Genomic DNA, 14,590 nt, shown 5'->3' on the forward strand with positions numbered 1-14,590 from the left:
AATGGAAAGGTGGGGGAATAGTGGGATCTTGCAATGCAATTTTAAAAATAAATCATCAAGAAAAAGCACAAGGATCACAGCAGAAACAAAAAATATAAAATACTCTCAGCTTGGGGAAACATGAAATGGCACGGCATTGCAAGAGTCTCCCCCTCCCCTGAGCCTACTCAGATTGGCAGTGGCCCTCCAATGTAACATCTCCCTTTGGCTGTAGGTTCCCAAGTTAGAGTACTCACTAGGCACCAGTTCTCACATCCATTGAGCAGAGACAAAGCTGGCTCAAAGCATCAACCCTTTATTTGCAAGGACACAACTCCAGGAAGCTTCAGCTGGCCATAGGAATTCTGGGAAGTTAAACTGAACTCCACTCCATTGAAACATATTTCAGTGCAAAGCTGCAAGGAAAACGTGGAGTGGATTTTCCATTCAGGTCCCTGTGCCCAGAGACTGGAATGGAAAATCCACTCTGCATTTTCTTTGCAGCTTTGATTTCTTCTTTGGCCTGCAAAGACAAGGCAGAAACAAAAGAAAAAGCTGTGAAATAAATAATGAAAGAAGCTCTATGCAAAAACTTAGTAACTATATTCCAAATACTTAAAGCAATATAATACAAACATTTCAAATATCAAAAATTCATCACAACTATACTTCAGTCACAAATATCTACCAACTACAATGTTCATTAATTCAAGTCCATTTCACAGCATCAACTTCCGACTTTTAAAACTCAAGACGATTCACCCGTTCCAACGGGCTGAATTAAAGTGCTAGTGCTCCAAACGCAGATTCATGAGAAAAGTTCCTATATATTCCACATTCTTCTTGGTCATCCAAATGTATGGCTTCCAATATTCATAAAAGAACTCTTCAGATATAAAGACGAAATGGGTATGTTATAAGCCTCTAACAGGAACGCGCCTTTACTTCTGTTTCCAGGAGAACCCTTCTTCAGAGAGGCATATCCCACTGTACTAAAACAGCACATATTATTAAAATATTATATTACAATCCTGAGTACTCTTATTTCCAATCCTTTATAGTACACACAATTTCTAATACAAAGTTCTTCCGACAATCACTTGCGCACAGCACCTAAGCACGGAGAAAACCTCAACCTGAAGCTGAATGCATTTTGCCTCCATCTTCACTGTGGAAGATAAGAAATGTTTACCTGCTCCAGAACCGCTAATTGTGGAAGGGGTGTTGAAAGACCTGAGTCAGATTGATGTGACAAGAGAGGAGGTCCTACAACTGATAGACGAATTAAAAACTAATAAGTCACCAGGTCTGGATGGCATGCATCCAAGAGTTCTAAAAGAACTCAAAGGTGAACTTCTGGATCTCCTGGCAAAAATATGTAATCTTTCATTGAAATCTGCCTCTATTCCTGAGGACCGCAAGGCAGCAAATGTCACCCTCATCTTTAAAAAGGGAAAGGAAATTACAGGCCAGTCAATCTGACTTCAATACTGGGGAAGTTGGTAGAAACCATTATCAAGGACAGAATGAGCAAGACTAAGATTTGGATTTTTAAAATGAAATCATTGGAGCCGGAGGGTCTCAATTCCGTGATGGATCTGTCTGGTTATTTATAATTTTATAATTAATTATGTAGACTGGAATTAGTGTACTTAGTCTTGAAGTAACTTATGGTGTGAATAAGATGTGCCCAGGTGTGTCTGTCATCTTTTTTCGTTTCTTTCTATTAATATGTTTTGGTCACTTTAGGAAATAGTGCAGCTGCATGTAGTTGACGAGATATAGAGGAGAATGTGATAGCGGTAAGGTTGAGGTTTTTTCTGTGCTTAGGTGCTGTGCGCAAGTGATTGTCGGAAGAACGTTGTGAGCATTAGAAATTGTATGTACTATAAAGGATTGGAAATAAGAGTACTCAGGATTGTAATATACTATTTTAATAATATGTGCTGTTTTAGTACAGTGGGATATGCCTCACTGAAGAAGGGTTCTCCCGGAAACAGAAGTAAAGGCGCGTTCCTGTTAGAGGCTTATAACATACCCACTTCGTCTTTATGTCTGAAGAGTTCTTTTATGAATATTGGAAGCCATAAGTTTGGACAACCAAGAAGAATGTGGAAAATATAGGAACTTTTCTCATGAATCTGCATTTGGAGCACCAGCACTTTCATTCAGCCCATCGGAACGGGTGAATCGTCTTGACTTTTAAAAGTCGGAAATTGATGCTGTGAAATGGACTTGAATTAATGAACATTGTAGTTGGTAAATATTTGTGACTGAAGTATAGTTGTGATGAATTTTTGATATTTGAAATGTTCGTATTATATTGCTTTAAGTATTTGGAATATAGTCACTAAGTTTTTGTATAGAGCTTCTTTCATTTATTTCACAGTTTTTTGTTTTGTTTCTGTTCTACACTGTGATACTCTAGGCCAGGGGTGGCCAATGGTAGCTAGGGCTGATGGGAGTTGTAGGCAAAAAACAACTGGAGAGCTACCATTGGCCACCCCTGCTCTAAGCAATTTGATGCAAAGACAAAGCAGCAGGAGCTGGGAAAAGGGTGAGGGTAGGAGGGGAGGGGGAGAAAAAGAGCCCTGCAGGTCTGACTGAAGCCCTGAGTGGGCCAATTTGGCTCATGGACAGGACGTTTGACACTCCTGCCGTACGGTCTCCACATCCAGCATTAGCAGATGGGTCAGAGGCTGCATTTTCCTGGCATATAAATCGAGAGGACTGCATCTCCCTTCGGGTGTTACAGCCCACTCCCTCAGAGGGGTAGCAGCCTCAGCATTATCTGGTCCTTCCCTTCTTTGAGGTGGTCTGTAGGGCTGCAACTTGGAAATTGTTCCACTCATTCACCAGGCATTGCAGGATTGACAAAACAGCCTCAGCTGAGACTGCTTTTGGAAGAAAATGGTCCTGTAGCATACATCTGAGATTCTTTCCCTCCCTGGGCATGCTGCTTTTTTATGTGGAGATGTGGAGACTTCCCCACCCTGGGCCACTGGAGAATGAAAGATTTGTCTCACTGTGCATCTTCCTTCTTGGTGGTCCTGGGGTGGGCAATCTCTTCTTACTCAAGGGGAGAATTTTTCTCAGAAGGCACTTGAGCCAGAGTAGGTGTGCTGTATTGACCCTATGGGGCTTCTTTGCTTCAGTGTCGGCTTTGTCCTGAACTGGTGGGCCTCTCTTTTGAGTTCTTCACCCTGTTCTCTGTGTGCTTGGCTGGAGTTTTTTGGACTATTTTCTTGGAGGTCCATTTTCATTTTTGATCCTTTTGGAGCAGGTGTTGTGCTGCTTCAGGGCCAGACTGGGGCCTGGGAGAGAAGCCCCTCCCCTCCCGGAATTGCAACATTCTGGGACATTTTTTTTTCTCTCCTTCACAGTTCTCTTTTCAGGATGGGATACAGGAGGAAATAGATTGTGTTCCTGTGGGTGCTTATTGTGTACTTTGTCTGCCTTCTCTTAAAGTGGACAGGAAGACTGCTCTGCCTTTTAAAAGGGCAGGAGGAGGCAAGAGAACCTGTTAACCAAGGGGAGGGTGGTAGAGGTGGGAGGAGGCCACGACTGGCAGGAGAAGGAAACCAAACAGGCCAGAGGGTGGAATCCCCCAGCTGATGCCGTTTCACTTCTTGTTCCCTCATCTTTCTTCAACAGCAAATGTGATTCTGGATCCAGACACAGCCCATCCATCCCTCATTTTGTCTAAGGGTCAGAAACGTGTGAGACGAGGAGAAGCAGCTCAAGTTCTGCCCAACAATCCTGAGCGATTTGACTGTTATGATATTGTGCTGGGCTGTGAGGGATTCACAGGAGGCTGCCATTTCTGGGAAGTCCTTGTGGGAAGTGAGGAAAACTGGGCTGTGGGGGTGGCCAGAAAGTCTGTGAGGAGGAAGGGATACCTCACTTTTACTCCTGAGGAAGGGATCTGGGCTATGGGAAAGTGGGGAGGGATGCATAGGGTTTGTATAAAAGCTCACCTTCCCCTGACTGTGAGTGGGGAGCTGAAGGGGATCCAAGTGTGCCTGAACTATGCTGGGGGGCGAGTGGCCTTTTTTGATGCTGACCGAGCAGCCCTTCTCTACGAGTTCTCTGGAGCCTCCTTCAATGGAGAGACCCTCCTGCCCTTCTTTCTAGTGTATGAAAAAGGCCACCTCAAAATCTCTTCATAGGACTTTTTCTTGACACCAGGACCATCGGGAATATTATTTCTCCATACCTGTAAAGACCTCTCCTGTCTAGGGTTGCCGGGTCTGTGTTGGAAAGCACCTGGAAACTTTGGGAGGTAGATCTGGGAGAGGGCAGGGTTTGGGGAGGAAGGGGAGGGGAGGGGACTCAGCATGGTACAGTCCCATAAAGTCCATGCTCCAAAGCAGCCATTTTCTCCAGGGGGACTGATCTCTGCCAGCTGGAGATCAGTTGTAAAAGTGGGAGATCTCCAGGCCCCACCTGGAAGCTGGCAACCCCACTCCTGTCTCCAGCCACCAAAACTGATGGGTAAAATGGAGACATTTCCCCCTCCATTTCCCAGCATTCCTTCCCCCCCCCCTTCGTATCTTCTTAAACTGACTGTAATGCCTTCCCCATTGTACAAGATGCAAGAGAGCTCTGAACAGACCCCCCCCTCCCCCCATCTCTCCAGCCTTCATTCTCCTCAACCACAAGAGAGGAATTGCTACAGAGGAAGAAGAGGCCCTGCGTGTTTCAGTTACTGTTTGGGACTTCCTCTTTTCGTTAATGGGCACCAACTGTTAGATCTTGCCTGTGTTCAGCCTGCCTTTTCTGAGGGTCCTGTTCCTATCCAGGTTGCTGCGCTGATAGCACTTGTTTTTCGATTATACAGAGACTGAGGAGATGTTATGCTTATGATAAAGTTATGTTGTGTTGAAAACGCTGCTGCTTTAATTGTTTGTTTTTGGGGGTGGGAAGCCATGTCATAACTGCCAGAGAAGTCCCAAACAGTGCCGTCATTTACAGACTTGATCCATCCACAACTCTGCAGTTGGACAGAAGAATCCAGGGGTGGATTTGCGTAGCCAGGCTCCTGCTGGCCTCTGTTTGCTTTAAGGTTTCTCTTCCGGTTGCTTTTGTGCCTCTTTTCAAACTGTTATAGGCCCTTCAACATCCACACAGCCATCTTGCTCTCCTTTGTTTCTCCAAGGAACTGGGAGCTCCTGCTTTATCCTCACTGTGACCCTGAGAGGGAAGTCAGGCCCAGAGCGAGTGAGCTTCACCCCAGAGAGTTTGGGGGCAGAGCTGGGGAGGGGGAGGTCTGGGGAGGGGAGGGGAGGGGAGGGGAGGGACCAAGTGTGTGGGTGGGGGGAGGGCATAATGCCATCCAGTCCACAGATATTCAGCCCCCCCCCAGAGGGGGGCAATCATATATCTGAGCAGGAATTTGAACCCAGGCCCTGTCAGTTCAAGTCCTACCACCTTGTGCAATGCACTGGCTCTCAGTACAGATGGCCATACTAATATATAATCTAGGGGTGGCCAAACTGTGGTTCAGGAGCCACATATGGCTCTGTCACACACATTGTGTGGCTCTCAAAGCCCCCACCACTCCATTAGCTGGCTAGGAGAAGGCATTTCTGTGATTAAATCACTTACCCAAGCCAAGCCAGCCAGCAACTTGGGGAATGCATTTAAAGTTGCTTTCTTTCTAAACTCCCCCCATCTATTTGCCTGCCTGCCTGTCTGCCTTACTTCTTGTCTTGTGGCTCTCAAACATCTGATGTTCATTCTGTGTGGCTCTTACATAAAGCAAGTTTGGCCACCCCTGATATAATCTACATTCCTGGAAAATCTGGTGATAACAAGCAGGGAGGGGCCTCTTGAGACTTGTGGGGGGGAATATCCCATCCTGCCCACTTTGTTTGCTGTGCTCGCCCCTGAAGAGCCACTCTAAGGTGCTGCCATCTCCTGCTTCATTGGTGGGCAGAAACAGGGGGTCTCCTTTCCCTCCCTCCCCCTTCCACTCATGGGGCCACCACCTCCACTGTCGGGCTTACTGGCCAATGGTGCCAGGCAGCAGCAGCTCCCATTCCTCCTCTCTGACATCCTGCAGGGCTGGGGGGGGTGGCAACTTCACCTCCTCTGCCACCCACCCTGCTCTCTTGGTGGTGGCCTGGGCGGGTGATGGAAACAGGCCTTGCATCCCCTGCTCTGCCTGCAGAGGTCTCCTGGCGGCTTCTCCTCCATTCTCAAACTGAAAGTCAACACAACAAGTTTGCAAGATCTCAGTCTTTTCCGAAAAGTCTACATGGGCAATTTTGCTGCTTGGATTTTTCTGTAAAGGGGTGGTGGGGTGGGTGGGCAGTGTGTCCTTGGCCTGGTAGAAAAATACCTCCTGCATGTATCTGGCTTCATTCTTTGGATTTCCTGATATGCAGGGCTGCCAGGTTCAAAATTAGATGCTAATGTCCCTCCTCCACAAGAAGAGAGGGAAAGGGAAATGCAGGGCCCCTCCTTTTCCCAACAGCTGGAAGGAAGAGAAGAAGCTGGAGAGACACCCAAAGATGCCCATCCCTTTTATTGTCCAGAGGTCTGTCCCACTCACCTACCCCATAGATTGCTGCATTCACAATGTTTAGAGCCAGTTTGGTGTGAGAGCCAGTCTGGTGTAGTGGTTAAGTGTGCGAACTTTTATCCGGGAAAAGAAGAAGACTGCAGATTTATACCCCGCCCTTCTCTCTGAATCAGAGACTCAGAGCGGCTTACAATCTCCTATATCTTCTCCCCCCACAACAGACACCCTGTGAGGTGGGTGGGGCTGAGAGGACTCTCATAACAGTTGCCCTTTCAAGGACAACTCTTGCGAGAGCTATGGCTGACCCAAGGCCATTCCAGCAGCTGCAAGTGGAGGAGTGGGGAATCAAACCCGGTTCTCCCAGATAAGAGTCCACGCACTTAACCACTACACCAAACTGGCTTTCACTTGGCAGATCAAGGATTTGAACCTTGGTCTCATAGATCCTAGGCAGATGCTCTAACCACTACACCGCATTTGATTTCCCACTCCTCCAATTGCAGTTACTGGAATGGCCTTCGATCAGCCATAGCTATCTCAGGAGTTGTCCTTGAAAGGGCAGCTTCTGAGAGAGCCCTCTCAGCCCCACCCACCTCACAGGGTGTCTGTTGTGGGGGAGGAAGTTAAAGGAGATTGTGAGCCACTCTGAGTGGAGGGTGGCATATAGATGCAATTTCATCTTCTTCAATGGCCATTTGGAATATGGAATGAGCGGTTCTGCCACTTTCCAAAAAACCTGCATGAATATCTGATGTAGCAACAGAAAAAGCTGTTGTCCTTTTTTGTGTAGCCAGGATCATATAACAATTTCCTACAGAAGGACCTGTGAAAAATGGATCTCTCTTCTTCCTGAAAGCATCAGTCATTTCTCTGAAAGTATTCCTTTTGGTCCAGTATCAACTTTGGCTCATTCTAGGCTGCCTTCATTTGTCCTCAGTGTGAACCTAAGGGGCTGGCGTCAGTCTCCAGTCCTCCATTTTATCCTCACAGTCATAATCCTGTGAATTAGATCTGGCTGAGATTGTGTGACTGGCCAAAGGTCACTCCAGGCTTCCATGGCAGATTGAGGATTCAAACCTTGGTCAAATAGATCCTAGGCAGATGCTCTAACCACTACACCACATGGACTGACAGCTCAGGGAAGTTCTTCCCACCTCTCCTTCGTAAAGGAGGCAATATGTTCTATTCTGTCTCTGCTGCCTTCCTCCTGAAGGTGGACCCTATGTGGCTTCCATCCTCTCCTGTCTTCCGTTTTATCCGCACAACAACAATGACCCTCACAGGTAACAGTGTGTGACAAGCCCAAGGTAACCGAGCAAGTTTCCATGGTTCAGCTGGGATTGACACCTGAGTGTTATAGACTCTAAGACACTCTTAACCAGAGGAGTGCTATGGAGTGCTATAGTTAATGAAGTCAGTGCACCTCAGTGGTGCTATAGCAGTTTAAGCACTATAATGCTTACCTTAGAACATGGGTTTTTTTTAAGTCTGAGGGAGATTGTGTAGCAAAAAAGGGCAGGAAAAAAGCACTGTTGGAAGAATTATGAAGATTTTAAACAGCATACCACCGTGATTCAGACATGCTGTGAAGGGGCTGAAAATGGAAGAAAGCAGGTTCTCTCAAAAGTGGATTAAACACACTTTGCTGACCCAAAAAAGGTGGGCTTGCATGAGCAGGTAAGTAAATTCCACTAGGAGCCAGTTATAAAACTGGTCTGTCTGAAATGACAGGAACAAAATCTTATTAGCAACCAGTTACTAAAATGGAATGCAAAGACAGTTTGAAAAGGATCTCTATCTAATCCCCTTTCAAAGTTGTGTCTTCCTTTGGCCATCTCTTCATCCTCTGGCAGCAAAGTCCACATTTGAATCATTCTTGGTGTAAAGAGCTGCTGTTCGCCGAGGGTGTGGTGGCAGTGCTGGAGGAGAATAGTGTGGAGATTTGGTACCTGTGTGTGTCCCCGCTTGCACACCATAGCTGTGTGGTTGCAGTTCAGATTGGAAGAACAGCACTGGGGGGTGGGAGACCTACACATGAAACTGCCTTATTCTGGGCAGACTCTCGGTCTGCCCAGGTCCACTCTGACTGGCAGCGGCTCTCCAGGGAGTCAGGTGGAGTTATTTCGCATCAGCTGCTACCTCTTCATTTCAACTAGAAATGCCAGGGAGTCAGTCTGGGATCTTCTGCTTGCTAAGTAGATGCTCTGCCATTAAGCCGTGGCCCCTTGGCTGCACTGTGGCACTACAAGAAATCCTTTACTGTCCCACTTCCCATAGCCGTGGCTGCTTTCATGTAGAATTATTTCTCAAAGATTTCAGGTTTTCACGGCTGGTAACATCATTAGGGTTTGTAGAATCTTTCGGGCTCAAGTGCCGTGTTCTACTGGAGAAAGTTTTCCTTCCAGACATTTCGTTCTCAGCTGCGGAGAACATCCTCAGTGGCGTTGCAGCCGGAGCAGGCGCTCTGACCTTCTTGGCTGCTGTGCATTGCACATTGCTGTGCATAGAACGAAACGTCTGTTAGCAAAACTTTCTCCAGTAGAACACGGCACTTGAGCCCGAAAGATTCTACAAACCCTAAGAATTATTTCTGCTTTGGTGTTCTCTTTCTTGGGAGATTATAACCAAAATGTTAGGGAATTTTTGAAGTATAGAGACTTTTCTAGCACTCCCCTTCCCACCAGCTTAAGTAAGTGTGGAGAATGACTGGCAAGAATCCCATGATCTGAGAGAGAGAGAGAAACCTGTTCCAAAATTAAAACCATTTATTAAAATTAAAACCATGTTGCAATTATTGTTAATCATGTAACAGAATATGCAGCATACAGAATTTATTACATTAAACAAATACCCAATTAAAGTGCACTACTATTTCTTAAAGAATGTATGCTGATTGCTCTGCCCAAAGGCTATCAGGTGTTTGTCCAGAACAACAAAAGTGGCAAGAATAAAATCACACATTAAACACCTTTTTCCATCCATAGGAGCTAATGTCATTATCAGCCTGTGATGAACATCTGACATATCTGATAAAACCCAACCCCTACCATACCGTAAGGCATGAACTTTAAGTCGTCTCACTAAAATCCCACCACACCAAGAGCATGGGGAAATGTGGACTGGAAGCTATGCCTTTTCTCCACCACCACCACCACCCCAATCGAGTGCCATTTAGCCTCTTGCCTGGCATTCTCCTCAAACTGCGCCCCCTCCACCCAAACCAGTGAGCTTTTTGCCTTTTTAAAATGTTCAGTGCTTGGGTATATTGCTTGAGTTTTTGTAGAAAAAGCCCAGCAGGAACTAATGTGCATGTTAGGCCACGACTCTTGACACCAAGCCAGTCAGAACTGCGTTCCTGTGTGTTCCTGCTCAAAAAAAGCCCTGTTGAGTGATATAGTGACTGAATTTTTTAGTACAAAAAACTCTCCTGTGTGTGGAATGGTGGGCGGGGAGTATAAAGGATGGAGTAAATCTCCATGAGGAAGGAGAGTTGCCCCTGTGAATATTTTTGTACTGAAGTGGCAAACAGAGAACAGGACACCATTCTTGTGAGGAAGCTACCTTCGTGCAATATTTCAGAAATGTCGAAGATCCTGTTACAGATATGAGGCAGTTATATCTAGTTTGGCCCTTAAATGACAGTTTTGCTTCTTGTATGTTTTGTGTGCATGCATGTGCGTGTCTGTACCTTGAAGTCATGGCTGACTTCTAGTGACCCCTAGTGAGGCTTAGATGTTCAGAGAGGTGGCTTTTGCCTATTGTTGCTATTGCCCTCCTCTGCATTCCTGGTATTCCTTGTTTTATAGTAAACAAATCTCAGTTTGGGGTCTTTTCCTCACCCACACCCAGGATCAGTTCTCAAACTGCCTGAAGATTCTGAAGAGAGAGAGAATTGTGGCCTATAAAGGACGTATAATGAAGGAAAGCCAAGATCTACTTGTAAATGTTACTGTTGCTAGGAAGTGAACAGATTCTAGAACTATTATTGAAGCAAAAAAGCTGACAGACAAGGCAAGCCCCCGCCACTTTCAATATGGATGTTCCATGCGCCAGTGGTTCAGTATTCAGCAGACGAGGCCCACAAAGTGTAGACTTTACACTAGAATTCTGAACAGAGTTATGCTTGAAGAGTGGGCTGGGGTGTTGCAGACCTGCATACTCTGGTGCTTCGTGCCTTCTGGCGCCCTAGACAATCACCTAGGTTCCACAACAGGGCATAGATGCCTTTGCTTGATGGTGCTAGGATTCAGAGATTGACAACCTCTGCAAGTGGAGGTTCCCCTCAGGCACCATGGCTAGTAGCCACCTATAGCCCTATTGCCATGAATCTTTCTAATACCCTTTTAAAGCTGTCCATTCCTGTGCCCATCACTGCATCCTCTGTCAGCAAATTCCACATTTTAACCACTCTCTGTGGAAAGAAGTATTTCCTTTGGTCCATCCTGAACCTACTGCCCATCAGTTTCATTGAATGTCCCCATGTTCTAATATTTTTGGAGGAGGAGAAAAATTCTCTTTGTCAGCTCTCTCCACCCCACTGCCTCCTGGCTCTGGGATTCAGAGGATTAACGCCTTTGAATGTGGAGGTTCCCCTCAGCCACCATGGCTAGTAGCCACTGATAGACTTATCCTCCATGAACCTGTCTAATCCCCTTTGAAAGCTCTTGATTCCTGTGGCCATCGCTGCATCCTCTGGCAGTGGATTCTACATTTTAATCACTCTCTGTGTAAAACAGTATTTCCTTTTATATGTCCTGAACCTACTTCCTGTCAGCTTCATTGAATGCCCTGGAGTTGTAGTATTCTGGGGAGCGGGAAAAATCAACAGCAGGCAGCTGATTTGCCTAACTCAAATTTAGGCCAATGATCTTTTGATCTCCTTCAACCAATCAGGACTCCCCCCCACTCCCAAGAGATGAGAGAAACTCCCCCACAAAAACAACGTTGACTGTTCTTAGAATTCCACAATTGAGAAGGATACTTTAACACAACCAATCTCCTATTTTGACATGTTTACTTGCTTTACTTAACTTGTTATTCCTGTTTAGTTTTTGCATCTATTAAAACATTGTCATTACACTGTATGCTAATTTCCACTGTCTGCATATCAGTGAACTGTCACCTTCCATTTCAGTGTATCCGAGGAAGTGTGCTTGCACACAAAAGCTGATCCCTTGAATAAAACTTTGTTGGTCTCAAAGGCTCCCCTGGACTCAGACTTTGTGCTGCTGCTTCAGACCCAAACAGGTGCCCACCTGGATCTACCCCCCCCCCCTTCCAACTGTTCCAGCTGAAACCAGTAAAATGAATTGGCAGGGCTGCTGGATGCCTGCACAGGGGCCTTGGGCGGTCAGTGCTGAGGCGGGCTGCTCTCCCTAGTAGCTAACACCTGGTATGTACTGACCTGAGAAGGGGGGTGGGGGTGGGAATCTTGCAGCTGGGATTTTACTCAGAGCCAGCTCATTCCCTGAACACTCCTCCCCCAATACTTGCTAGAAACACTGATAGCTACCCTACTGAGACTGAATTTAGCCTTGTGGGATTCAGACGGTGCTGATTCTAAGGGGTGGGAGTATTTGGGATGCTTGCAGGGCTTTTTTTGTAGCAGGAACTCCTTTGCATATTAGGCCACACACCCCTGATGTAGCCAATCATCCAAGAGCTTACAGGGGTTTTCTTACAGGGCCTACTGTAAGCTCATGGAGGATTGGCTACATCAGGGGTGTGTGGTCTAATACGCAAAGGAGTTCCTGCTACAAAAAAAGCCCTGGCCGCATGTAGATTTATCTCCCCCCCCCCCCCGGAGTTTTATTTCCTTGCCCAAAGTGTAGCTAGGGAAGCTGCAGCTTAAATAGGGAAACCAAGTGAGGGGAAGGGGCTTCTTTTGTCCCCAGTGGCATTTCTGTTCAAACACTGTGGCCGTTTTCGCACTAGCGTTTGCTCCGTCGTAGCGCCCCATTTACCTCCGGATCTTCTCTTGGATTTCGCACATGTTGCTCCGGCGCTGCGGTTTGCTCCGGCGCTACAGGGATTTTACGCCGGAGTATGTTTTCCAGCATGTTGCCGGAGTTTCCGAAAACCTCCGGATCCACTCCGGATCCACTCAGCGGAGTTTGCTGTGGGAAATCCATCCACGCCGGATCGACTGCTTTGTGGGCGTCACCCTCCCCCTTTTCCGTCCTCCCACCCCATCCACCCTCTTGGCCAATCATCAGCCTTTCGCGGCGCTTCCCCGAAGTGCCGCCGCGGCCATTTTTTTTTTTTAAAGCATCTCAGTTTTGCGTAATAGCGATATTTCGAAATAACATCCCCTCCCGGAATAGCCTCAATTGCAGTTTTTTTTTGCAATGTTACGCTGTCTCTCCGCTGTTACACCATTTCAAAGGTGGATGCATTAATGTTTTTTTATTTCTTTTTTACTTCACTAAACCGAAGGGTCATTCCGTGTGATGTTTCGTTACTTCGTAGTTGCGTTACACATAACACATTTCGGCGGATACATGATTATTGATAATATGCATTATTATTGGTAGGGTGTTAGGTTTGCGATACTCTGATGGGTGCTATGGCGAGGGTCTCGCGAGAATTGCGGCCGATACATTATAGTTGAGGGTGTTGGGTCTCGCGAGAATTGCAACTGCCGAGCTAGAATCAGGGAATCGCCCACATCATGCTGCCGATGCTAGTGGCCAATCATGAGGCGAGAAGCAGCTGTCGTCACAATTTGCAGGAGCCGAACAGAACACTGGGAGGAAGAAGGGACAGATATTGCTGGCCGCCATTGAGCATCTTACTCCCGCCACCGCACAGCAGGTACGTTCAAGAGAAGCTTGACGGCGCGGTATTACAAGGCAAATAAGGAAAGCATCCCGATTCAAGGATCAGATAGCATCTCTTCAGCTGACCTACAAACAATCAACGCTGCTGATTTCCTGACGCACACCACTGAATCACCTCCTGGTGAGTATCCCGGCGATGCAGTGCCCCTAAGCTGTGTAATTTTTATGGTTCCAGGTAAAGGGTTCCTTAGTTTTTTCAAACTTTTATCGCAATAGCGATACTTCGTACTAACGAAACTACAAAACGTAAGTGGTTGCTGTGGGTTGGCCGGTGATAGGGAGCCATGGGGAAAACCTTAATGAAACCGCCCCTAGATGAAGGGAGACGTGGATGTTTGGCACTTATTATACCCGCGACACTCCTCCGCCTTCTGCCTCCCTCCCCCCCCCCGCTAGCGTGGTACTGTTGATTTCTCTGCATTGCTATAGGTTCAAGCGGCGTGAACCCAAGCAATGCGTTGCAGGAACAGGAACACAGCCAGGTTTTTACTGATGGACATCCAGGCGAGGAGTCATTTCGGGGTAAGTGCGGCCTGCAGTGCTTCTGATAAGTCTTATGTGGAATGTGAAAGCTTTCAGTGGAACTTAGATGCATTGCCCAGCTTACAATTGCTGAGCCATTGACCCTGCGTTTCCTGCTTCATGTATGAGCAGAACTGCTCCTGAAGACATGTTATAGTACAGATTTTTAAGGTAAGCATGGGCTTTGCAGCACTAACCATGGAGAGGAATGAGTGTGGTGTCAATTTCAATTCCAGGTGACTTTGAGGAGGAAGAAGGGTGCTTTATCCAGAGGGGAGGACCTGGAAAGCCGTCTGGATCATGAAGACGCGATGGAGCGCTTTGATCGAATGCTAGCTTCTGAAGAACGCAGGTTCACTTTGCAGGGAGAGCGTGACACAGGCTTGGTAAAGAATTTCGAACAGGCCACAAGGGAGACTGTGGATGTTATGAGGGCAGCTGTTGATATGCTAGGCAGCATTGCCCAAATTTTTAGGGAAGCTAGGGCACAGGGAAGGGTGGGTGAGGTACCAGCCACTGCAACCTCTCCACCATATGCAGCATCTCCACCATCTGTCACACATAGGCAGCTTCACCTAAACTGTGACTGCAGCGAAACTCATGGGCCACTGCCTTCAGATATAGCTTGCCCGGTTTTGGCAGAGCCTGCTGTCTCCTGCACCCTGCTCAAGTGGCAGTGTGGCGGCTTCCCGTAGGGGCAAGATGATATTATTTCATTGATTAC

General features: G+C 46.8%; 1 protein-coding gene across 1 annotated transcript in view; it reads left to right on the top strand.

The window, feature by feature from the left end:
• LOC132571797 (tripartite motif-containing protein 10-like) overlaps positions 1–14,590 on the top strand; it is a 48,396-nt gene that overhangs the window by 10,764 nt on the left and 23,042 nt on the right. The window contains exons 6-7 of the mRNA XM_060238591.1: positions 3,634–3,822; positions 7,719–7,788. Of these exons, the coding sequence (XP_060094574.1) occupies positions 3,634–3,822; positions 7,719–7,788 (259 nt within the window). The remainder of the gene's footprint in view (positions 1–3,633; positions 3,823–7,718; positions 7,789–14,590) is intronic.

This window comes from Heteronotia binoei, chromosome 5 (assembly GCF_032191835.1).
Source record: "Heteronotia binoei isolate CCM8104 ecotype False Entrance Well chromosome 5, APGP_CSIRO_Hbin_v1, whole genome shotgun sequence".
NCBI lineage: Eukaryota > Metazoa > Chordata > Lepidosauria > Squamata > Gekkonidae > Heteronotia > Heteronotia binoei.